This window comes from Nyctereutes procyonoides, unplaced genomic scaffold (assembly GCF_905146905.1).
Source record: "Nyctereutes procyonoides isolate TBG_1078 unplaced genomic scaffold, NYPRO_anot_genome, whole genome shotgun sequence".
NCBI lineage: Eukaryota > Metazoa > Chordata > Mammalia > Carnivora > Canidae > Nyctereutes > Nyctereutes procyonoides.
Window position 1 is genome coordinate 17012775 of NW_026575147.1, and position 23928 is coordinate 17036702.

The 23928-nt window shown below is 39.1% G+C and overlaps 1 protein-coding gene across 16 annotated transcripts in view; it reads right to left on the minus strand.

The window, feature by feature from the left end:
• Positions 1 to 23928, minus strand: part of LOC129501357 (myomegalin-like) — a 182000-nt gene that overhangs the window by 40424 nt on the left and 117648 nt on the right. For 15 of the 16 annotated variants that reach the window (XM_055312440.1, XM_055312437.1, XM_055312430.1 and 12 more), the window contains 6 exons: positions 19898 to 19989; positions 16815 to 16931; positions 16317 to 16454; positions 15342 to 15454; positions 14037 to 14164; positions 2805 to 2893 (listed from right to left, as the gene is read on the minus strand). In XM_055312440.1, the coding sequence (XP_055168415.1) occupies positions 2805 to 2893; positions 14037 to 14164; positions 15342 to 15454; positions 16317 to 16454; positions 16815 to 16931; positions 19898 to 19989 (677 nt within the window). Of the gene's footprint in view, positions 1 to 888; positions 2534 to 2804; positions 2894 to 14036; positions 14165 to 15341; positions 15455 to 16316; positions 16455 to 16814; positions 16932 to 19897; positions 19990 to 23928 lie in introns of those variants that run through there. The other variant, XM_055312441.1, reaches the window with a different exon arrangement.

The window sequence follows — 23928 nt, forward strand, 5'->3', positions numbered from 1 at the left end:
AAATGTAAATGCATGAAAACTGACTCAGAATCTTTTTAATCAGTTTTTCTTTCTCACCTACGCAAAGTTAGTATTTCTATATTTTCCCCAAATAAAACCCCAGGGCTTTCAGTATGCGTGGTGGTCGTAAGAACCCTCTAGGTCTAGTGTTAATTATATCTCTTACAGGTTCCTCTCCATCTGCCATTTCCTAATTCATCTGTTCTATTGCTTCCATTGTATAATTAAACTTTGCGTACTCTGGGTTTTCTTTTACCCTACAGAAATCTATGTGCACAACTGATCTCGTTTGAATTGAGTTGCTTTGTTTTTACCCATTACAATATGTCTCATAATGTAAATCAGTCCTCACGCAGCATGAGGGCATTAAAAATGATTTTTTTCTCAAGTTCTTCACACTACTTTTTTCTCCTTCTTTGTATTTGAATCTTGATTCTTTTTTTTTTTGAATTTTGATTCTTGATGAACTTTTTTTCCACTACAAAGGTTCAAATGAAGAAAGGCAATGCTTGATTCATTTCACAGGCATTTCCTACTTATTTATTATAGACCTTACATTTGCTTGAGAATGGGATTCTGTGGGAGATACCTCGGGGAAATTACCAACATAGCCAGACCTGAGACTTCCTGATGTGGTCTAAAAATAAGGATGAAGCAACTTGCTTTGGCCAAAAGATAGCTCTTGCCTTGGAAGGAACACAGAGTAGGATGTGTTTGTTGGGGGAATTCTGTGTATGTCTAACGCGGGAGGTAGCTTGGTGTCGAATAAAGTGTATCTTCCAAGGACTTAGCAAGCAGGAACTCAGAGCAGAATTGTAAAGGACGATTTCCCCGGGAACCAGCAAACACAGTTTTGAGAATCGGTACACAAAACAGTTATGGCAAAACAAGCTTTATTTATTTGGCAGCAGGAGAGTCATACCCTCAAACTCCAGAAAAGTTGAAGTGAATTTACAATGATTTCATACACCAACATTCGTCCTACCCAAAACTGGAGATCGATTTTCAAGGAAAGATTATGAAAAAAAAATGATGCTTACCCAAGATATTCTTCATCCATCAAGTATGTAAATTTGTCTATCATGAGTCAAAACCTAATCCAAAGGTTAACTAATAATTTATTAAGTATCTCTGCCAAGTAATAGGGTAGACATTGCAAGGGAAATACATATGCCCCAATAAAAAGGCTTATTCCGGGGTTGAACTGACCTTCTCAAAATGTTATCTGGTCATTTGCTCCATGCTAAGCTATAGGAAGGAAGGTTAAGGAAGGGACAATTTTACAAGCAGTTTGCCTACAATTGAGAATTAGAGCAGAGGGCTCTTATGACTACACATAGTTTAGACTGTGTCAATCAGAATCAGAATCTGGCTGTCTTCACATCTGTCTGTTGTTCACTTTTTCTGAAGCTAATCCTGTCCACAGCAGCAATAACCACTAGTGACTGGCTGACATCTCAATCTAACTCTTAGAATGGATATTTGCTTATCTTACAGATCCCTCTCTTCTCCCCAAAGCTCCTCAGTGACATTAGGAAATGAGAGGCAAAGGGATCTGTCTGGAGGGGCAGTAGTATAGATAATTAATGTCACAAGCACTGGTTAGGAGGACTTAGAAGAAGATATTCAAACAAAAGGAGAAGTGGAACTCATGCAAGAACTTAAGGGAGTGAGGGTCAGATATGGCTAGAGCAACAAAAAGGGGATCTTGATAGAATGTAAAGAAACTGTGTTGAGGACGTGAGGTATCCTAGACAATTAACTACTCATGTCCTCAAGAGCTAAAGATTGTGCCAAGTCCTATGATATTTGAGGAATGATCATGTGGGTTCTTTTTGTTGGGTCTCCCTTTTTCCTTATATGAGAGGTATAGAGGCAGACCCAGAAAGCCTCATTTTCTTAGTAGTTTTCCTAATAACTACAAGGAAGCTATCAATGGAAAAGCCTAGCTATGTCTGCAGAAGGACAGATATCAATGATCCACTTTCTCCTTAATAACTCAGAGACTCACAGGCATGGTCCATCTAGGAGATGTGATTGCTAAATGTCACTGGGCAACATGGAGACACATAGGAGTGCCAGTGAGTGCAATGGGATCACTGTCGGTGACTTAATCTCTGAGGTCCAGGACATTCAACTCTTGAGCTTGAGAACATGCTGGTTACACCTTCACTGATGGCTGGTGGGAACAATGTTTCAGCCTTGGGTACCAAGTTCTGAGGTTTGATGGGGGCTTGCTCTTGAAGTGTCACCTGCTGGTCACTGATGTGTCACAACCTGGGTGGTCTGTCAGGTTGCCCAACAGACTTCTCTTGTGTAACGAGATTTCACCAAGACAGATCCCCACTTTGGAAGCATTCTGATCCTCTTGGGAGGTTCTCAGAGAGCACTCTCCTGAGCAGGTCTTAGGCCTGCCACCTCCCAAGCAGCCCTCCGATGTCTCCCTGTCTTCTGTGGTGTGTTTCAGATACAAAAACCCAAAAGGGGAACTGTCCATGGTCTTGTTGTAAGTAAAATTCTTCTGAAGCTATAGCTATAGATGGTACATAGAGGCAAAGGTGGGAAGGAGGAGCAGGGGATAGAAGGAGAAAAAAAAAAGGTAGATTGGAGAGAAAAGTGGAGAGTGAAGATGGGTTGGCTGGCAAGGTGGCTGGAAGCTCAGGGAGGGCAGAAAGAAGACTGGGAAGTGGTTTTTATAAAAAGATAGCTTCTCACTGTAGGCTCACAAGGGCTGCAGGAGACACCAGACCCCAAAGGGCTATGAGCCTTCCACCCTGGGAACCCAGAACCTGACATGGACTTACTTGCTGGTGGTTATGGTGTGCAGCCTCCTCCTCAATGCTGTCCGTGAACTCAGTGCTAGCATCTTCTGTATCATCCCCTGCAGCTGCACCTGTAAATGAGTCCAGAAGAGAAAGGTGATTCCCTTCACAGGTGGCTTTCAGAGAGCAGCTAAAATTACACTTTTTGCCATCTGCCTCTGATTTCTTCCTTTCCACTTATGCATGATTCCCTAGTCAGGAGGACTGAAGGTGGAACCGGTGTGCCAAATCTGCAGAAAAGCATTATATCACTGATACTTTCTTACTAATATTGAAGCTTAAGCCTTAAAACATTTGCTGGCTTTGACTGCACAGACCTGTACCTAAGGAGTTGGCTGTTAGAGTGGTTACCCCTCTCACCTATTTCTAGATAGCCTGAATTAATCCCTGTCCTGCCAGTTACATAGCCAAGCTATGTAACAACTTTCTTTTTTGAAACATGGGCCCAACATGACTAACCATTTCCCTACCATTGAGTACTGAGAGGATCCCTGACTTGCTGGGGATTAAGGTAACCTGCTTTCTCATACTTTTCCATCTCTGGGATCATGGGGTGACAATATTCTGAAGAACACCCCTCTAGGAGCTATGTGTTCTACAGAAGCTCAGGACTAGTCAAGACTCAAGGCACAAAATGGTTTGGGTGTTTCCTAATTCCTTCCTTTAACCTTCCCATCACTCTAAACTCTTGTTCCTTGCATTTTTTGCCTGAGAGGTTTCTTACGCTTCTTTATCCAAGTGTTTTTTTTTTTTTTTTTTTTTAGATTTATTTGTGAGAGACGCACAGAGAGGCAGACACAGGCAGAGGGAGAAGCAGGCTCCATGCAGGGAGCCTGATGTGGGACTCAATCCCCGAACTCCAGGATCACACCCTGAGCCACCCAGGCACCCCAATGTTCAAGTGGGTTTTAAAACATTCTTTCATTCCTTAAAGATGGACACCCTCACCCTAGGACACAAACATCTATGTCTTGCATTAAGGGAGAACTAGTAACTGCCATTTGTGGTCTGGGCAAAGGACTGAGACAGTGTTGACCAACAGAACTTTCTGCAATTCTATGCATGTGCTACCCAATAAAGTAGACACATATGGCTACTGAGTACTCGAAATAGGCTAGAATGACTGAGGAACTAAATTTTTAAAATTTAAATTAATTTAAATGTAAATTCAACTAGCCACACATGGCTCATGGCTACCGTATAGGACAGAACAAAACTAGGGCATTTCTTCCTCTTCACATCTGTTACAATAAGACTGTTCATCTAATTTTAGATTAAGATCTGTGGCCCACATTATTGATTTCTTCTGAAAATGGAGGAATTCATGATGGTTAATTCACTTTAATACCAAAGAAAATCTACCATGACACTCCCTGAGTCTACAGAACAGGTCTTATAGAACCTACCCAAGTTAGAGAAGCTTGAGATCTAGTTCTGACCCTGGCCTCAGCAACTAGCCTATTAAAACTCCTCTTCTGACCACTGAGTAACCTGTGCCTGAAAGGGATTAGATGGTTTGTCCAAGTTTACGCAGCTGGTCCTGACAAGAGCTGTGCCAAGAAGTCAAATCTCTGGACTTTCAGACAGAGGCAACTCACTGTTCCTTCTGGTGACAAATCATATCTTTGTTTCTTCCTCCATGACCAAAGAACCTGCTCTTGAGCTCAGACATCCATGGATGAGTAATGAACATTCACTACCCTCTCTGCAGAGAAGTTGAACAGGGGCAGTTCACACCTTCATTCCATCTCTTGTCATCTGCAAGTTCATGCCAGAGTATTTGCAGTGACTGAGGTCAATCTTATTAAAATACTAGAAGGTAGTAAGCATATTGCCCTAACAACTTAATCTTATGACTCATTCCACAAATGTTGCATTAACTTTGTTTTTGTTTTTTTTAAAGATTTTATTTATTTATTCATGAGAGACACAGAGAGAGGCAGAGACATAGGCAGAGGGAGAAGCAGTTTCCCTGCGGGGAGCCCGATGCGGGACTTGATCCCCAGACTGGTATCATGACCTGAGCAGAAGGCAGATGCTCAACTGCTGAGCCACCCAGGTGCCTCTTGTTGTATTAACTTTGGACCAAATTCCTGTGTCCTATTCGATAAGGTTCTACCTACGAGGTACCTCAACCACTCAGCATTTTTAGACATTCCCTGGCAGCGTACAAAAGGGATTTCCAATATCTACTCTTTCAAACTGGCCCCAGAATGATCTCATTTTCAATACTGGTTGTGGAGAGATGGATGAGCACATTCTCTAAGCTTTGGCAATTCACTGAATCCAGGAAGCTAATTCACTTGTGGACTTACATATCTTATTATGCTTATTTTGGGAAATCTTTCCCTGTACAACAGTAGAGATCAGAATCTTTTATTTTTTTTTCTTGCAAAGAAAATGAATGCCCCACTCAATGTCAGATTAAGAAAACACAGTTTTCACACCACTTCTCCCCTGAGCTTTGGGCTAGACAATCCTGTGGTTGAAGTAAGCTCAGCTGTATGAGTTGAACTCATCTCCATTATCATTCTTGATGACTTGTACAGCCATGCTGCCTCACATCTGAAGATGACTCCTGGGCTAGGTCCTAGGAGTAAAGTAAGGGAGAATTAGAGAAAGTGACTGCCACTGGTCTTGAAGGCTTTTATCTCACACGTCTGCCCCCTACTTACCTTTGTTGCCTTCCTGATACCACATTTGCATTTTTAGATAATGTTCTAATTCACTCAGTGACACAATGCCAATGGTTTTGACTTCATCAGGAGTTAAATGGAGACCAAGTAAGAATGCCTATTTCATCCCAACATTCTACTACATAGGTGGTTTTGCTTTCCTTGTTTATGTTTAGCTAGCTTAGTCTGCTGTAGTTCCTTCAGGGAGAGCTTCAATAGTTGCTCACCCTTTTATCAATTTTGAATTAGAATGCTGATGGCCGGGGAGCCTGAATGGCTCAGTCTGGGTTTAAGCTTCTGCCTTCAGCTCAGGTCCTGATCTCAGGGTCCTGGGATACAGCCATGCATTAGGTTCCCTGCTTCTCCCTCTCCCTCTGCCTGCGGCTTCCCTCTGCTTGTGCTCTATCAAATAAATAAATAAAAACTTAAAAAAAAAAATGCTCAAGGCTGGTGGTGACTGGCAGGGCACACTAGAAGTTGAAAAATTTCGTAGAAAATATTGGAATGAGTAAGTTACCCCACATAAAGCCCTGTAAGTTTACAATTGATACCTTTCTTTCACTATTTTTTTTTAATCCATGACAAAGTAATTTCTCTTTTGTGAGAGAATACCCTTTTCTAGGTTTTTACAAGGCAACAAAGCACCATTTTCCAAACTAACTTGTAATGTTCTAAATTTCTAAAGGTACTATACTTTATAATGGTGTATCTACTGTTTATTATTTTAGATACTCTGAAAAGAGTCTGTTACTTCGAGTTTATTTTTCTCCTTCAGGTTTTATCTCCAGGTTAAGTTTTACATGTTAAACTAGAAATTTTATTAAAGTTTTTTTTTCATTTGAGGCTTTGATGGTGGTTCCCAAATTGTGGTTCTTGCAAATTTCTAGGCTCTGAGCCATATATATAATGGAGGTGGTACCTCAAACTCCCTTTTACATTTAGAAAATTATTTTCTACCAGCTATCTGACTTGATAAAGTACACAGAAATAAAAGCCTCTTTCATCCTTCAGTGAAAATTTAAGTGTTAAGCACATGTATTCTTTTAATTACTTGAAACAAAAATTGATAGTTTTGTGAAGATATTTAAATTGAGGATGACAGGATGCCTGGATGACTCAGCAGTTGAGCATCTGCCTTTGGTTCAGGGTATGATCCCTGGCCGGAGACCGAGCCCAACATTGGGCTTCCTGTGAGGAGCCTGCTTCTCCCTCTATGTCTCTGCTTCTCTGTGTCTCTCAGGAATAAACAAAATCTTTAAAGAAAAAAAATCAAGGATAGCATAGGAACATGAACTCTGGAGCCCAATTGTCTAGGTTCGATTTCTGCTTCTGTCATTAGTTATGTGACATTAGGCAAGCCATAACCTTCCTGTAACTCAGTTTCCTTACTTACTAATTAAGGTTATCAGTGACATCCACTCCATGCAGTTGTAGTGAACTTTGAAGGATTCGCTATATTTGAGGTGCTTAGAACAGTGCTTTGCCAACAGCGTGTACTCAATAAAGAGCGCCTTTAAACAATAGTATTATTGTTGGTAAACTGACATGGTCTATGGGCTGAAAAAAAGTAGCCACATAACTTAAATGTAACCGGCAGAAATTTTATACCTAATGTTATAACTGGATGATCTTGATTGATTGAGTCTATCTGTACTTCCTTACTTCTCAGTATGTTTCCCTCAATAGGAGGCTTGAAATAATACTTTCTGGTCTCTGTGCTTCACAGGACAGTTGCCAGTAAAGTAGGATGAATTCTTTTGAACCGGTGTTTTACAAATAGGATTCATCATTATTACATTGTAATTGCCTTAAAACTCCCATCATGTATGAATAAACCTTAGAGGAAAAGTCATATAGTGTTCATTCTTCAGTAACGAGGCCATGGGGTTACAAGATCATTTTCCCTGAATTCTACTCTACAGTCATTATTGTTTCCCCTTTAAACTATTTATTGGGAATACCTGGGTGGCTCAGTGGCTGAGTATCTGCCTTTGGCTCAGGTCATGATCCCAAGGTCCTGGGATCAAATCCCACATCAGGCTCCCCATACGGAATCTGCTTCTCCCTCTGCCTACGTCTCTGCCTCTCTCGCTGTGTCTCTCATGAATAAATAAATAAAATCTTAAAAAAAAATAAACTATTTACATTCAACCAACAGAAAAGGAGTAATATTTCCCATATAGTTACTCAGAACACAGCGGAAGTCATATTTGACTGATTTTGGAAGGAGATTCAAAGAGTGAAAACTGTATAGCAAGAGCCAGCGTGTGATGCCAAGCCTGCAGCTCGTCTTCCCCTCTCGTACCAGAGCCTCACACCAGATCCAAGAGGGCCAGCTCACTCTCACTCTGTAGCATTCTGCCGTGTGCTCAATACCAGAACTCTCACATGTTCACATCATGAACCAACTAAAGTACCCCTGACTTAAATATTATGCTATATGACAGAATCAAACAAAAAAGTTCTTGTCAAACTCCGCATCTACTCCTTTTCTTAAAAAAGACCTTAAGATCATGTATATATATATGTATTTATATATATATATATCCTAATATATAGAGAAGTGGTCCTATATATGATATATATGATATATATATATATATATATAGTCCTCCCTAGGCTTCTGCTGAAAAATAAAATTCTTCCACTAGACAGATTCTGATCTTGAAACAAGTAGCTAGGAAAGAAAACTGCTGTCTGTGGTCAAGCCCTTTTATGGTGTATCTTTGTCTTTAGATTGCAACATCTCTTAAGTGGCTTTCCAGCTTGCACTTTATTCAGAAAGCAATTTTCCAGGGATTTGAAATGATGTAATGTCAAGGAATTTTTCCTGCTTATGGCCTCTTTGTTCCCCACAAAGAGCATAAGCAGCAGGCCTTTCCAGGAATATTTACAGGAATAACACCACCCAGCATAACAGCTTGCTCCTCAAATCTCCATCCTGTTTGCTACTGTTCTCAAGGAGAACAGTAAGAGGAGAACAGCAAGGAGAACAAGAAAGAGTTTTTAAGATAAAGTAGTTCATTTCACATTTCTGAGGGAAGTGTAATGCTGTTTCTTTAGTCTCACTTCCTTGAGAGAATAATCCAGGTTTCTTCCTCTTCCTTCCTCTAGTTAAATAAATTACAAAAGCATTCACTCATTCCAGAGCGTTAACTTTGCCTTGGATTTTTAGTAGAATGATCAATAGACTGATTCTCCTATAAGGAAACAAACAAAAAAAGAGGTGAGCTTTCCCTACTTCTCATAAATCTTTTCAAGAATGAAACCAAATGGTTACTGTTTGGCCTTTGATACTTTTATTGGATCAGTAACAATTTTCTGTGTCTCAACTAAAGTAGCTGAAATTCTAACACTTATGTATTAAAAAGTACACTCTCCATTTCAGCACAAATGTTAACACAGTATAACACAGCACAGTGCCATGAAGAAATGAATTTCCAGAGGAAAATATACAGCTTATTTTGGTGGGAAAATAGTCCTATAAATAATCTAACGCCAAGTGATTGGATCATTTAACATGTCACTTCCTTCTTCATTTGGATTGCTATGGAATCACTTTACTTTTTCTTGACAGCCCTAGGATCAAAATTTTAAGAAGTGATAAAAGTAAAGCTACTTTTATTACCAAACAATACTTCATGGAAACAGAAATTCATGACTTATATAACATAGCTGTACACACACATAACTCTAAAGTTTACAGATTGAGAGGCTGGTAATTTAGAGCAATGATTTGGTAACTGTAAAAGTAAGCACTACATACTCAAGTTATATACTAAAAGCAAAGCTACATGCATGTGCTAGAAAATTATGACTTTTTAAAGGGAACACAGAAGCTGATTTAGTTCATCTTCTTAACACCCCTATTCTTCATATTATTTTCCATCGAACATTTTCTTGAACTTTCTATTTTATCCTTCATTTTAGCAAAAGGAAAACAGTATGATAAATAAAAAATTTTATTTCTGGAATTTGACTTTAAGCAGTGTAAAGGGAAAGTAATGCAAAAAGAATTAGCACATCACTTTGTAAGTTTGATCATTCTTTTCGACATCTGGTAAAATTAGTATTGTCAGCTTTACATGTTGTGTTTCCCTTCCACTTCTCATCCTCTACTCGAAGAAAATTACAATGCAACTTTTTTATTTGGGAAGTTCATCCTGGCTCATGTGATTATACTGAGAGAAGATGAGGACTTACCTTTTGTCAATACTCAGATTACTTAAAAGCAACATGCCTGTCTTCTAATTATAATGAAGTTGTTTAACAAAGTTATTACTCTAAATGTCTAGTGAGAGGATGTCTTAAATCCATATTCCAAGAAGTTTTAAAACTCAGAAACTGGGATCCCTGGGTGGCGCAGCGGTTTGGCGCCTGCCTTTGGCCCAGGGCGCGATCCTGGAGACCCGGGATCGAGTCCCACGTCGGGCTCCCGGTGCATGGAGCCTGCTTCTCCCTCTGCCTGTGTCTCTGCCTCTCTCTCTCTGTGTGTGACTATCATAAATAAATAAAAAAAATAAAAAAATTAAAAAAAAATAAAACTCAGAAACTATTAACCTATGGAAATCATTCTGATGTATTGTTTCATTGACTCATTCCTTCTATTTTTTATTACCAGGTTCCCTCCTATATGCTCCATACTCCTAGCTACTCTTTGTAGTACTGATGGTTCTTCATGACCAAAGTGAGAAGAAAAGGTAAGTTTTAATCTTAAAAGAGAAAATATCCTATATGCTCATGTTCATATCTCACAGGATGTCAGTATCTGAAAAAGGAAGCTAATTTCATTTATTCTACCTCTAGTATCATTTCTACAAGGCAAGACAGAAAGTGGACTTTAAGGGTGTGGGTTACTATTATTTCTTCCTAGCTTCACAGGGTGATTATCACATTTCCCTGCAGGACACTGGCTATAAACCTACAGAATTATTAGTGAGGCCCTAGTTGAAGAGGCAACTTGAGTTTTTCAGGGACTTCAAATGTGAAGATTCTATGACTTTTTCATATAAAAAGATCATAAAAGCAGAAAACAATACCTTTATCCTAACAATCAGGAACTAGAGTTTACTAATACTAGCTCAAGGAAAGCAAAAGAACTGAAGTATCATCCCTCTGAGGTTTATAGTCTAAAGGGATGGGACTGTAGGTAAGTCAACTTTTATTCCTCAATGAAAGGAGCAACTGTTAGTATAGTCTGATCTGCTTCTCCTTTCCCTAATCAGAGAATCCTAGATTAAACTTGAAAAGAGATAGAACATGAATTTTCTTGAATTTTGAATCTGTGAACCAAACTTTCCAGAACCAGATAGCAAATTACTATAAATAGGCATAAAAGTGAAAGGTTTATATATATCTGTCCCAGAGGTCACTTAGGTATATAAACTGTGCAAGTAGAATATAATAAAGAACTTTCTAGAAAGCTTTTTGTGGCTAGGATCTAATATCCTGTACAGGTCATGATTTTTAAAATCTTTATAGATCTCTTACTCTATATAGCAACATTGACAAATCTTTTAAAAATCTGATTAAGTAAAGGTAACATTCCTCTATCTGTGGGTTACAGAACAAAATTCATCAGAGTGAGTTCTCTAATAAGATGCCAAATAATTACACAAAACTGTTAAGACTAGCAAGCTCTCACCAGGTAGCTGTTTGCAAGCCTCATTCCAGGACATTAGTAGCAGATTTTAGTCATATCTATGGTATCAGGAGCAACTTCTGTTTTTTGCCACAAAATAACTTAATTTTCTAAAACATTTCCCAAGGACCACCTGTAGCATAAGTTAGTCTGTCTCTTCAGGATCCAAATCAGGACCAGGATTCACTTATTTTTTTCCCACTAATCTATTTTGATCATTTTTCAACTGGAAGTTGGGTTTCTCATTATTCAACTAGCTATCTTAATATTTCTAACACTTAGTAACACTTAATATTTTCAAGATACCAATGGAAATTCCTACTTTTAGAAGATGATTGAAGTAGGAGTAGTAATCAGACATTACTGTAATTGCTATAAACCATTAGAATCCAAGAATCATCCATGGTTGAATCTTAACAGAACACTTAGAAAACTTCCTTGGTCTGTTAGCAAAATTAAGGGAAAATACTTCCTAAATGCCTTGTAATCATATGAGAGTAGTCTTTGCTGGGGTGACATTTCTGTAAGTTCAATTACCCGCTTTCCTTTTAGCCTTGTACAGGAAAAGGTCTCTAAAGATTAGAAGACTAAGGGGATCCCTGGGTGGCGCAGCGGTTTGGCGCCTGCCTTTGGCCCGGGGTGCGATCCTGGAGACCCTGGATCGAGTCCCACATCGGGCTCCCGGTGCACGGAGCCTGCTTCTCCCTCTGCCTGTGTCTCTGCCTCTCTCTCTGTGACTATCATAAATAAATAAAAAATTAAAAAAAAAAAAAGATTAGAAGACTAAGAAAGTGATGGTTCTGCTCATACTTCCCATCCCCTTCCTTAAATGACCCCCCACCCCAAAGGCCATGAAAACTGGAAAGCGTTTCATTAAGGGAAGGTTTATGGCGATCAATCTTCTGCAAAATACTTCATCAGAAAATCCCAGGGAGTTTCTCTAGTAGAACATTTTCTTCCCTGTCCACTTTGGTTTGACTGATGCTCTATCTGTTGTTACATACGTGGCTAAGGTTACAGAAAGTTGCACAGAATTTAGAATGTAAGGCAGCCCATGTCAACACATGAATGTGAAAGAAATTAAATTGTCATGTGAAAAATGAAGGGAAAACAAAAAAAAAATCATAGTGCACCCACTGAGAAAGAGTACTCAGTCACCTTCATGATGCTGGAAATCAAGCCCTCTTCACCAAATTCCATGTTTTAAAACCTGAAATCTCAGCTTCTAGTCTAGGAAATTTATAACCAGCAGAACTATGAAACCTCATGGTGTTGAACCCACAAAGCTCCTAAATAATCCTGGCTACTTTTTATACTCTTCACATTTAAGCTAGAAATACAATCTCCAGGGCCCCTTCCTTATGCCTGTCACGCTCCTATAAGAAAGCACTGAGACAATATGAACCCAGATTTGTGACATTTCTTGCTGAACTATTCAAACACTTCAAGGCCTGCTAATTACTTATTTTAATGTAGTAATGGTTAAGCACTAAAAACATGAAAAGCCTAGGGCTCCATCTTGTGCCACTACCAAATGAAAAACTAGACGCACTACTTTCCTCTGGCTGCAATAAGCAGTTTGGTGAAATGCTGAATTTAAAGGGGAACATTGCATTTGAAATTATCTTTTTATATAAAGAATCGTGCTCTGAAAGACAGGCTGGAAAGCCTCAGTCCCTGTTCACCCAATTCCATGTTTAAAAACTGAAATAAGAGGGTAGCTCCGGTGGCCCAGCGGTTTAGCGCCACCTGCAGCCCAGGGTGTGATCCTGGAGACCCGGGATCGAGTTCCACATCGGGATCCTTGCATAGAGCCTGCTTCTCCCTCTGCCTGTGTCTCTGCCTCTCTCTCTCTGTTTCTCATGAATAAATAAATTTAAAAAAAATAAAATGAAAATAAAAACTGAAATGAGGGACGCTTGGATGGCTCAGCAGTTGAGTGTCTGCCTTCAGCTCAGGGCATGATCCTGGGATCTGGGATCAAGTCCTGATTGGGCTCCTTGCATGGAGCCTGCTTCTCCTTCTGCCTGTATCTCTGCCACTCTCTCTCTCTCTTTCTCTCTCATGAATAAATAAAATATTTAGAAAAAAAAATTGAAATGAGTTTTTATTGAAGTTGTGTTCTGACTACATAGTATACCCTTGGCTTAAAGGGAAAATATTAATGGAATTTAATCTGCATTTTACTAATCTAATTTCACTATCAACATTATTCAATATCAACTATGAAACCATATCAGAGGGGAAGGTTTACTGTCAACACTCTGTCTTTGCCTCCTCTCTTCGACTTGACCCTTCCAATACTTGTAGTCTACTATGGCAAGACTTGGTTTGATTACCTTCTGATAAGGATTATACCTCTTTTGCAAAGTCATTCTTACAGACATTTAATGTCTCTCTCTTTCATCTTGAATTTATTTGATTAAAAAAATTTTCTCACTCATAGAGCAGGAGTTGACTGATGGCAAAAATACACACGCATGCATTTATGACATGATCTGGAACATATGAAATGGACAGTGAGAGCAGGAGAGGAATAAACTTTATTGGCCCATGGAAAGAGATGAGGGAACAAGGAGGGGCCAGGGAAAAGAGTGAGTATGGGTGAGAAAGCTGAAATGGAATGATTTAAAAGGTGCACACCATTTAAACTCAGAGATACTTTGTAACCTCCACCATTTAACTCAGAGATAGGTACAGTGCCATACAGGTAGACTAAGGTGAGTTTCACTTTGTAGTTGATGCTACTTGTAATCGTTCTACCATTAGCAAGTCACCACTGAATTCTGCCAGAGTCAGACAGGGCTCTCGGGTTAGTGCAAACAAGGTTTTCCATCCTGGGCTGCAGTGCTCAGAAGGCATGCTTGTGACGAACTCGCACACTTTCCAGTTCCCCACCTCCAATGGCGGCCAGGGTCTCCAGCCTGCTTAAGCGCTCCAGGCTTCTTCCAAGAACTTCTTCTAGCCGACCACGTATCACCTGGGCCCCTTCTAGTTCCACCTGCAGAGTTCGGTCTCTCTCAGAGCTGAGTAAACATGCCACAAGGAAGGAAGATGGATTAGCTACTGATTGCTATGAGTCTACATATACTTCAAAGAGCCATGAGACTTTCTCAAAGATACTCTCTAGGACACAATAATTGAATGCAGTCTTTGTTTTGGTGTTGTTATCCTTCACTGCTGACATATTAGCAAAGCCTGATCCTTTCTTTAAAGCTTTCCTTTTTATGCTAGATTGTGGCCCAATGTCACTTAAATTATAGTTCCTCAGACTTATCTCATACCCCTATAGCCAACATAAGGGAAATTTCACTTTGTGACTATAAGTATTAGTTTCTGAAAAACCAAAGCCCAGGAAAAACTAAATGCAAAAAAAAAAAAAAAAAAAAAAAAAAAAACTAAATGCAAGCTGAAGCAACTCTGAACAAAGGAGGACCACTCTTGAAGATCTGTGTTCTCTCGTTTGATCACCAAAATGGACAGTTCTAAAAAGGAATCCAGTTCAGAGAGACTAAAGATCCAGAGAGTCTTTAAAAAGTAATAAAATCAAGTTGTCCTATCATACCTTTGCTCTGCTTTCATTTTCCTGAAGTAAAAAGATAAACCATGCTTAAACTGAACAAACCAACAACCAGAAGAAACTGAATAGTAAAAGAATAAAAATTAGGAAAGAGAAAAAGGGACAAGAGTGAAGGCAGAAAGAAAAAAAAAATAAAGGGAATATGAAATGAACCAGAACAATATAATATATGTGACTGAAAAGCAGGAGGTGCAAGCATATACACTGATCATGATTACTATCAGTGATCCTGGGTTGATATCAGCCATCATGGTAAATATATTTTCTTCAGTGATACTCAGTGAGTATCAATATCCTTTATATTCTTACTCTTAGAATGGAACAGCCTTTACCAGGACATGGGACAGAGGAAGGAAAGGGGAATACATGGAGTGCTTACTATACATACACACAAGGCAGTATTTTAGTCACCTGACAAGTCTTCTTGTTTGATCTCTGTGTAGCTATGTGAGATAGGCCCTATTCAAGACTCAAGACTTAGGTTCAGAGTGCCCCCCATACAACAAACGACAAATGGAGTAGCACTAGTAATTGTCTCTGCCTTTCTTACTCACTGCTTTGAGGTCATAAGCACCTGCACCTAAAGAGGAATAGAAGGATAAACATTGCCATCAGTCTCCTACCTCTCTGGATGGGCGTGGAACTTCACCAGGCTGCTGTACAGCTGTCTCTCTGCTTGTAAAGCTTCATTGAGCCGACTCCGTTCATCCACCAGCCCTTCGAGCATTAGCAGCAACTAAGGAAAGAACAGAAGCAATATGCAAACAGAGACATGAGACCTGAAGCCACAGTGGATCCCGAGAAATTAGTCAAAGGAATCTGTTCACATGCACCATGACCAAAAAAGCTATCTTACTACTTGCTTAACGTTCTATTATATTTTACAGTTTTCAAATCATTGTCACATTATCTTTTTTTAATCTTTAAAACTCTACAGGGCAGAAATTAAACACAGAAGCAAGAAGAAGAAAGAGGACAGAGAATTCAGAAGCACAGGAAAGAGGCTAAGAAAAGGCAGTGGAAGGGAAAGAGAGGAAGGGCCAGAAGGAGACATACAGCTAGACTTACTCATATTCTTCATTCATTCATTCATTCATTCATTCATTCATTCATTCAATATTTATCGAACACATTCCAACTGCCAGGCTCTGTTCTAGGGATAAACTTATTACCTAGTGGGTAGAGGAGACCCCATCAGTCACAGACGTGTATCAGTGAGCTATAGGAAGTGCTGTAAAGAAAATGAGCTATGACAGTACACAATCAGCAGCACTTTAAGTGAACTGCTTGAGTTAAAGCCAGGATTAGAGAGAAATGAGTAGTTAGTGAGAGAGATAATAACAGAGACAAGGAGTAGAGGCAAGTAGGTCTTTTTCAGACATCTGGCACTGAAGGAAGTTCAGCTAAAGGGTAGTAGCTACAAAGGAATTACAAATAGTTAAGGCACCAATTGCTGCTCCAGACCAAGGCAGGAAACTTTAGAGCACAAATTCTCTATGGAATCCCATCAACAGACCCCTTCAGAAATAACTGAAGATTGACAGCTTTTCCACTGTTTGTGTCACAGTAAAAATAAAGTTTATATTCTAACAGCTTACTTGTTGTCTTCGATTTCCTAACGTTTCCTGACCCTGTGATTCTACTGAAGCAACTTTTTCCCGAAGAAGTAAGACTTCTTGGGTCAGGCGTTCCATAGCTGGTATGTCTTCAGGATCAACCAGTTGCATCTGCAGGTCCTAAAAGTCAAGAAAAAAAAGCTAGTAATAAATCCATGGGGTGCCTGACTGGCTCAGTCAGTGGAGCATGTGACTCCTGATCTTGGAATTGTAACCTGCTATTTGGCAGAGCAGCAAAGGAACAAATAGTCTACCATATTTCCAAGTGGAATATTGATAAGCCATATGAAATAATATATTCTTTATGAAATCTCAGCAACTCTAATACTAGTCAAAAATATGATGATATTAAAAGGCTCAAAGCACATCAAGGAAATAAGGACTGGCCAAGGGACTCAAAATATACAAATGTTTGAAGATGACCCACAGGTATTCTGAGCTATAGTCATTTTCAACGATCTTTAAAAAGCTTTGAAAGACCTTTATGAGGTCTTCTTTAATCTGTATGTTCCTGGTCAGGGATTCCATGTCAGCAGCCTGCACCTGCAGCTCTTCCTCTTGCACGGCCACCATGGACTGTAGTGCAGAAAGTTCCATCTGTGGAGAAAAGAAATCCTGAAGTCAGTAGACAGAAGACACAGTATCTGTCACAATTACTTCTGAATACCAAGGTCAAAGTTTTTCCATACTAGATCACCATCAGCCAGTAATGCAAGTGCCAACTAGAAGACAAGTAGTGTTCTACTGGATCAGATCAATAAACCACATAGTGTGGTACCAAAGGGTGTTTAATGGGAAGCTGTAATGGTAGCACTTTTTTAATTAGCACTATCAAACATATCAAATGTTTAATTAATGAGTTTATTCTGCTACTTTAAAAAATTGGTCACCATTAGTAGATGAGTCAATCCTCCCAACAACTGAATCACTACTCTTCTATTCCCCAGTAAACAGATGAAGTGACTAAGGCAGAGAAATCAAGAAAACCTGTTCAAAGTCCCAGAGCTACGAAGTGGGAGATTCAGAATGTAAACTCAAGGAAGCAGACTCAGAACACGAGGTTATAATGCCCTGTAGATTCTACACATCCATGTATTCTTTATGGTAATAGCAAGTTATTTGTAAGTATACACCATAAGGAACTATATTTTGAGATAATTAAAGAAATTGGTGTGACAAGGAAGACAGATGACATACAGTTGGTTTAAGGTATAGCCAAGCTTCCTAAACAAAGCAGCACCTCTTTCTTTAAGATATAACATGTAAGCCATAAGCAGTAAGAATTTTACTTTGAATTCCATCAATGCTGACAGTTTACTCTGTGAGCTGATGATGATTTATAACTACACAAAGTTATTTGATGTTCTGGGCTCCTGTGGTGCATTAGGAAGAAATGCTTCTCCTCATTTACTCTTCCCTGTTGAAAGACCTCAGTTAGTATAACTCCTCACCTTTCTCCATCCCTTACTCAGCCCCAGGCAGGTAAAGGGGCTTATCTTAATGGTATACTGGGGAAGAAGAAACCAGGCAGGCTTGACACCGCTCCATCTTTCTTCTTCTTTTGGAGGCACCTGCCTGCAGGAAGCCTGTTTTTTGCCACTGCTTCTCCAAGGGCAGGCTCTTTCTCACCATGCAGAATGGTATGCAGAGGCCCAATGTTGTCTGCGATTAGGGTAGATAAGTCTACCTAATTCTGGGGCTTGGCTAAAGGGCCCCTTGGTTCTTGCATTAAGTTCTCTACTTAAGCCTTTATCAGTAATGCAGTTGATAAAATACCAAACTATCTGCCACTACGTTGTTTTATTTCTCAGTTTGTTTGGATCTTGGGTATGGAAAAAGGAGTGTTACCTATTAGGCTCCCTTCAGAGACCTCTACCATTATATAGCCAGGTATTTGCCCCATATAAGAAAAATTCAAACATGAAGAAGAAAACATTGCAGCATGATAAAGGTCTGCAGTCAAGCAGACATGGGTTTGGGCTTTAAATCTTGGCATAATCTTCCTACACAACATTTAAACTGAGCTTCAGTTTTCTCAACTGTAAAACAGAAATAATACCTACATTTCAGGGCTATGTGAGAATAGAAAAAATGTATTTAAAAGTGGCTGGCAGGCAAAGAGTGAATGATAACTGTTACTACCACTATTACTATTATTTCAAGGTGGTAGAAGGAATGTTTAAAAATTCAGGAAAACCCACACGGCTTTTGGCATATATCTAATATCAGAATGTGATAATGAATATATATGGCATCGAACTGAGAGGTTGGTAATTGATTAAGAACATAAAAGTTAAGCAGCATAACTAAATACAACTCACTCAAAACAACTATACATAGTCTTAATTTTATGATTCCCCCAAACAGGACAGAGCCAAAAAGTTAACATTACTCTGAAACAAGCATATATGAGAAAGACAGGAATGCCATATGGAAACTGAAATATCTGACATTGAGTAATCAGATAATGCTAGGGTGGAACCCAAAAGTAGGAGAGGAACTAGGGGATTTTTAAAACAACACACAATTTCATAACCTCAAAACTTGAGTCATATAACAGGAGTCTGGTTGTAAGAAGAAATACAGTAATAAGAGAAATTAAGAGGTACAATAAGACAATTTTACCACAGATATGAATACAGGTTTTATATTATAGATCTCATTCTGGCAATGAGGTGGAACAAATCTGAGAAGGCAAGTAAACTTAATGCAGGAGCCCATGAAAATTCTATTGCTAGAAATACAGCATAATGGGAAAATGATCTGCTCCAAGTAAGGGCTTCTTACCAATGATTTTAAATCACAAAAGACCTGAATTTAAATCAGCTTTGGTATGTCTTAGTTCTATGACAATTCCCCACCTCTAGGGTTTTGTTTTGTTTTGAGAGAGCTTGCATAAGCAAGTGGGGGAGGGGGGGGCGCAGCGGGAGAGAAAGAAATCTGCAATCTCATGCCCCTAAGATTCTGACTGAGCTGGAATCAAGAGTCAGATGCTTATTTGACTGAGCCACCCAGGCGCTCCTTCCCATCTCAATGTTAAAAAATAAATAAATAAAAAATCAGTGTTTCACCTTCTTCATCTGTAAGTAGGGCCAATACCACTTATTTTGCAGTGCTTAAGCCTTAGTGCTAATCTAACTACCCAGTACAGTGCAGTGCATATAGCAAGAACTCAATGAACATCAATGATCATCCCCCAAATTCTTCTATTCCATGTTTCTAATACTAATTTCATGGATTCTAACATCATACTTCCAAGCAGCAATTATATAGTATCTCATTTTTTCACAAGTCCATTACAATTATTCCAACCAGCAATGGGCCAATCAGCATTTGTCTTTTCAGACTTAAAAACTTAATGGTCTCCATTTATAAACATTAAGAGCATCTTTTGAGAAAATGTATACATAAAGCAATTCTATTTTTCTCCAGAAAGAAAAAAAAAAGCCTTACTTTGCATTTGGGCCTAGGTGTTATACTTGGACAGTTGTACTCTTTTCTATATAAACTATTTTGAAAGAAAATAACAGGAATTTAGAAATTAGCCTTACTAGAACACTCACCCGACTTTCTCGTTCTTTCTTAGCCATGAGCTCAAGCTCCTCTTTGGCATTACTCAGTTCTTTTTCCAGCCCTGCAACTGTATCCTGGTCTCCTAAAAATGAACACACAGCACTAGTTTTAATCACTATAACATCATATGACTTCTGCTACCTTGTTTCTGATGAACTGAGTCCAAATACACAATCTCATAAAGACAACAAAAATATACACACAGGTTGTTCTTTGTAGCATTACCTGTAATAGCAAAACACAGCAATTGAACCACATGTCTATAAAAAGAAGACTGAATATACCACAGTATATACATGCAATGAAGTATTACATACAACTGTAAAAAAGAATGATGAAACTCTTTATGATATGGAATAATTTCTAAAATATATTAAGTGAAACAAGTTGGGTACAGAAAAAGACATCTAGAGTAGTATGTTTTATTTTTTTATTTTTTTTATTTTTATTTTTTTTTATTTATGATAGTCATCACAGAGAGAGAGAGAGAGAGAGAGAGAGAGAGAGAGAGAGAGAGAGGCAGAGACACAGGCAGAGGGAGAAGCAGGCTCCATGCACCGCGAGCCCGACGTGGGATTCGATCCCGGGTCTCCAGGATCGTGCCCTGGGCCAAAGGCAGGCGCCAAACCGCTGCGCCACCCAGGGATCCCCTGTAGAATGTTTTATATTAGGAAAGAACACACATACATATTACATACAGACATAGGACTGCTTTCTCACTTTGCAAAAAGAAACGAAGGATAACCCAGAAATTGGATGTCTTCAAGGGAGGGGTGAAAACTGGAGCAATGCTTTTTTTTTTTTTTTTAGAGATTTTATTTATTTATTCATGAGAGACACAGAGAGAGAGGCAGAGACATAGGGAGAGGGAGAAGCATGCTCCCCACGGGGTTTCCAATGCAGGACTCGATCCCAGGACCCCAGGATCACGACCTGAGCTGAAGGCAGACACTCAACTACTTGAGCCACCCAGGCACCCAAAACTGGAGGAATGTTATGGAAGTTTATGGATCTTCTGAGCATACTTTTTTTATATATTTGAGTTGTGAACCATGTTAATGTTTTATTTCTAATGTGCAAAGTTAGTTCAGCAATAATGGGGAAGAAAAAGCCTAAAACTGAATGTTAACATAAATAAATGAACCTATAATATGCAAATAAACAATATAAGCATCCAGAAAATAAAAAAATTAATCCAAGTAATTTTTTGAACTTACTATTCTAACTGTATACCCGCAGTGGGAAATAGTCTAAGGATTAAAAAATAATAAAAAGAAATCTTAAAACATTATTTAATAGATTTACTGTTGACAGTGGTATTCATGTAGCAATTCCAACCTACTTTTGTGTATTGTGCAAATGGGTAAATATATTGATGTTAGACATAACCGGTTTCTTGATGTCAAAAAAAATAAAGGCAAATACAAATACAAAATAAGGCAAAAAAAAACCTGTTTGTTAAATTAGAATTAGAGAAATCAGGATCAAATACACACATATGCACACACATCCCTTAGCTCTGTTCACTTAAAAGGGTCTAGAAGCAAATGACATACTTGTGGCTACGAACCTATCTTATGCCCAGATATTAGTACCTAACTATCATTAACCACTTAAAGGAACCAGGGCTCCCTGAAGTAACGGACAGTTCCAGGGCTGAGACAAGGAAAGTGAAAGGTGATCACAGAACATTTCACTGTGCCAGCAAGTATGGAAGTGCTGAAAAACGGATGGAGAAACAGCAAAAGGACAGAGGAGCAGCTTGACAGGGCTCCAACTGGCCAAATCGAGGGTACTTGGGGTATCAGATGGAATAATGACAGAAACAAATAATGATTTTTTTTAAAAAAAGGAATATTAGAACACATTGATATAAAAAAAATGAAAGTGGGGAGAATAATAGGGAAAGGGCAGCTCTTTATGAAAGAACAGATGCTTATAAACAAGGAAGAAATTTTAGAAAGAGAAGTCCCTTTTTTAAACTACCAACATAACAGCTGGTTTGGGCAAGGCTGAAAGGATACCTAGAACTCCTGGGTGAGTGGCTGTGAGGAAAATGTCAGCCTCTCAGGATGTTAGCTGGAGGGTCTAAACACAGAAGGAGAAATGAGCCTTCACAATGGAGAGGTGTGGCAGATGTAATCGTAGCCAAGGATAATACAAACCGCCATCATGTACTCCTCTGCCGTAGTGCACTCAGAAAGACCTCACCCTTTAGTATCCTTTTAAAGATTTTATTTATTTATTCATGAGAGACACAGAGAGAGAAGCAGAGACATAGAGGGAGAAGCAGGCTCCATGTAGGAAGCCCGATGTGGGACTCGGTCCTGGGACTCCAGGATCATGCCCTGAGCCAAAGGCAGACACTCAACCGCTGAGCCACTCAGACGTCCCACCCTTTAGTGTCCTTGCCAAAAATGTTTAACTTGAATCGAACCATGAGGAACAATCAGAACCAGACTGAGGGCCATTAGCTGGCCCAGAGTTTCCAAAAATGCCAATGTCGTGATACCTGGGTGGCTCAGGGGTTGAGTGTTTGCCTTCAGCCCAGGGCGTGATCCTGGAGACCCCGGATCAAGTCCCACATCAGGCTCCCTGCATGAAGCCTGCTTCTCTCTCTGCCTATGTATCTGCCTGTCTCTCTCTGTGTCTCTCATGAATAAATAAATAAAATCTTTAAAAAAAAATGCCAATGTCAAAAAACACAAAAAAGGCTAGAAAACTGTTCTAGGCTAAAGGAGACTAATGAGACATGACAACTAAATGCATTTATGATCTTGGAGGGGGAGACACAGCCATCGGGAACATTTCTGAGACAACAGGATCTCTGGATATGACTGTACATTAGGTGTCAGGACTATACCAAGGATAAATTTCCTGAATATGAGAATTAGTTATGTATGAGAATGGCCTTGCTTTTAGGAAATACATAATGAAGTATTTAGAAATGAAGTGACATGATATCTAAGTAATTTTTAAATGGCTTAGAAAAAAACATCTGTGTGTGTACATGTAAAGACATAATGCAAATGTGGCAAAATAATAGGTGGCGAATCTTAATAAAAGTGTATATGAGTATTCACCATTATTTTTACTTTTCTAGAAGATTGAAATTTGCAAAATAAAAAATTGCAGAACGATACTTTCTGAAAAGAGGTGCATAAGAAGTAAATTAAACAAATCCAGCATTCTTTACTCTTTGACTGAGACAGTTTTCCTACTAAAAAATAACTACTTGCATGACTTATCTATGGAATTCCAGAATACCTTACACTATAACACTGACACAAAGTTTTTATATTCTTTTTTTTTTTTTTTTAAGTAGGTACTATGGAGCCCAACACAGGGCTTAAACTCATGTCCGCCCAAGATCAAGACCTGAGCTGAAATCTAGTCAGCTGTTTAATCAACTGAGCCGCCCAGGTACCCCTTTACATTCTTAATATCATTAACAAATTATAAATTAATTCTCCAAGTCCACTACCTTTCTTATATAGCACTATAATCACTTCATTAATGATGGTGAGCTTCATTTCTAGAACTCACTGGGTATATCTCTTCCTTAATGCTACCCTAGATCCCAAACTTTTGCTCTGTGAAATTCAGAGACTTTAATAATCCCCAGGACTCATTTAAGTTTTGCTCCTACTATGTATAGTAGAGAGTTTGTTTTTAGGGAGTTCAAAGCATACAACCATCTCTTAGATGGCTATGATCCTGCCCAGTACACTGCCTCCCCCTCTCAACACTGTAATGCAGATTACATCAAGTTACCGTGAGTAGCCCTGGCCTGCTTGAAAGATACCCAGGAGAAGGTGTCAGCCCCATGGTCCTGTCGTGTAGGTTTGGAAACACTACCTCCTGCATTTCTGAGCCTCTGCATTTCCAGCTACCTGGAAAGAATAATTGGGAGGCAATTTTTTGGGGCCAAACTGTATACCCAGAACAACAGTCTCAATTCAACATAAGATAAGGGCAGTTCTTTCTAGAATAGACATGTCTTCAGCCTTTCAGGGAAATA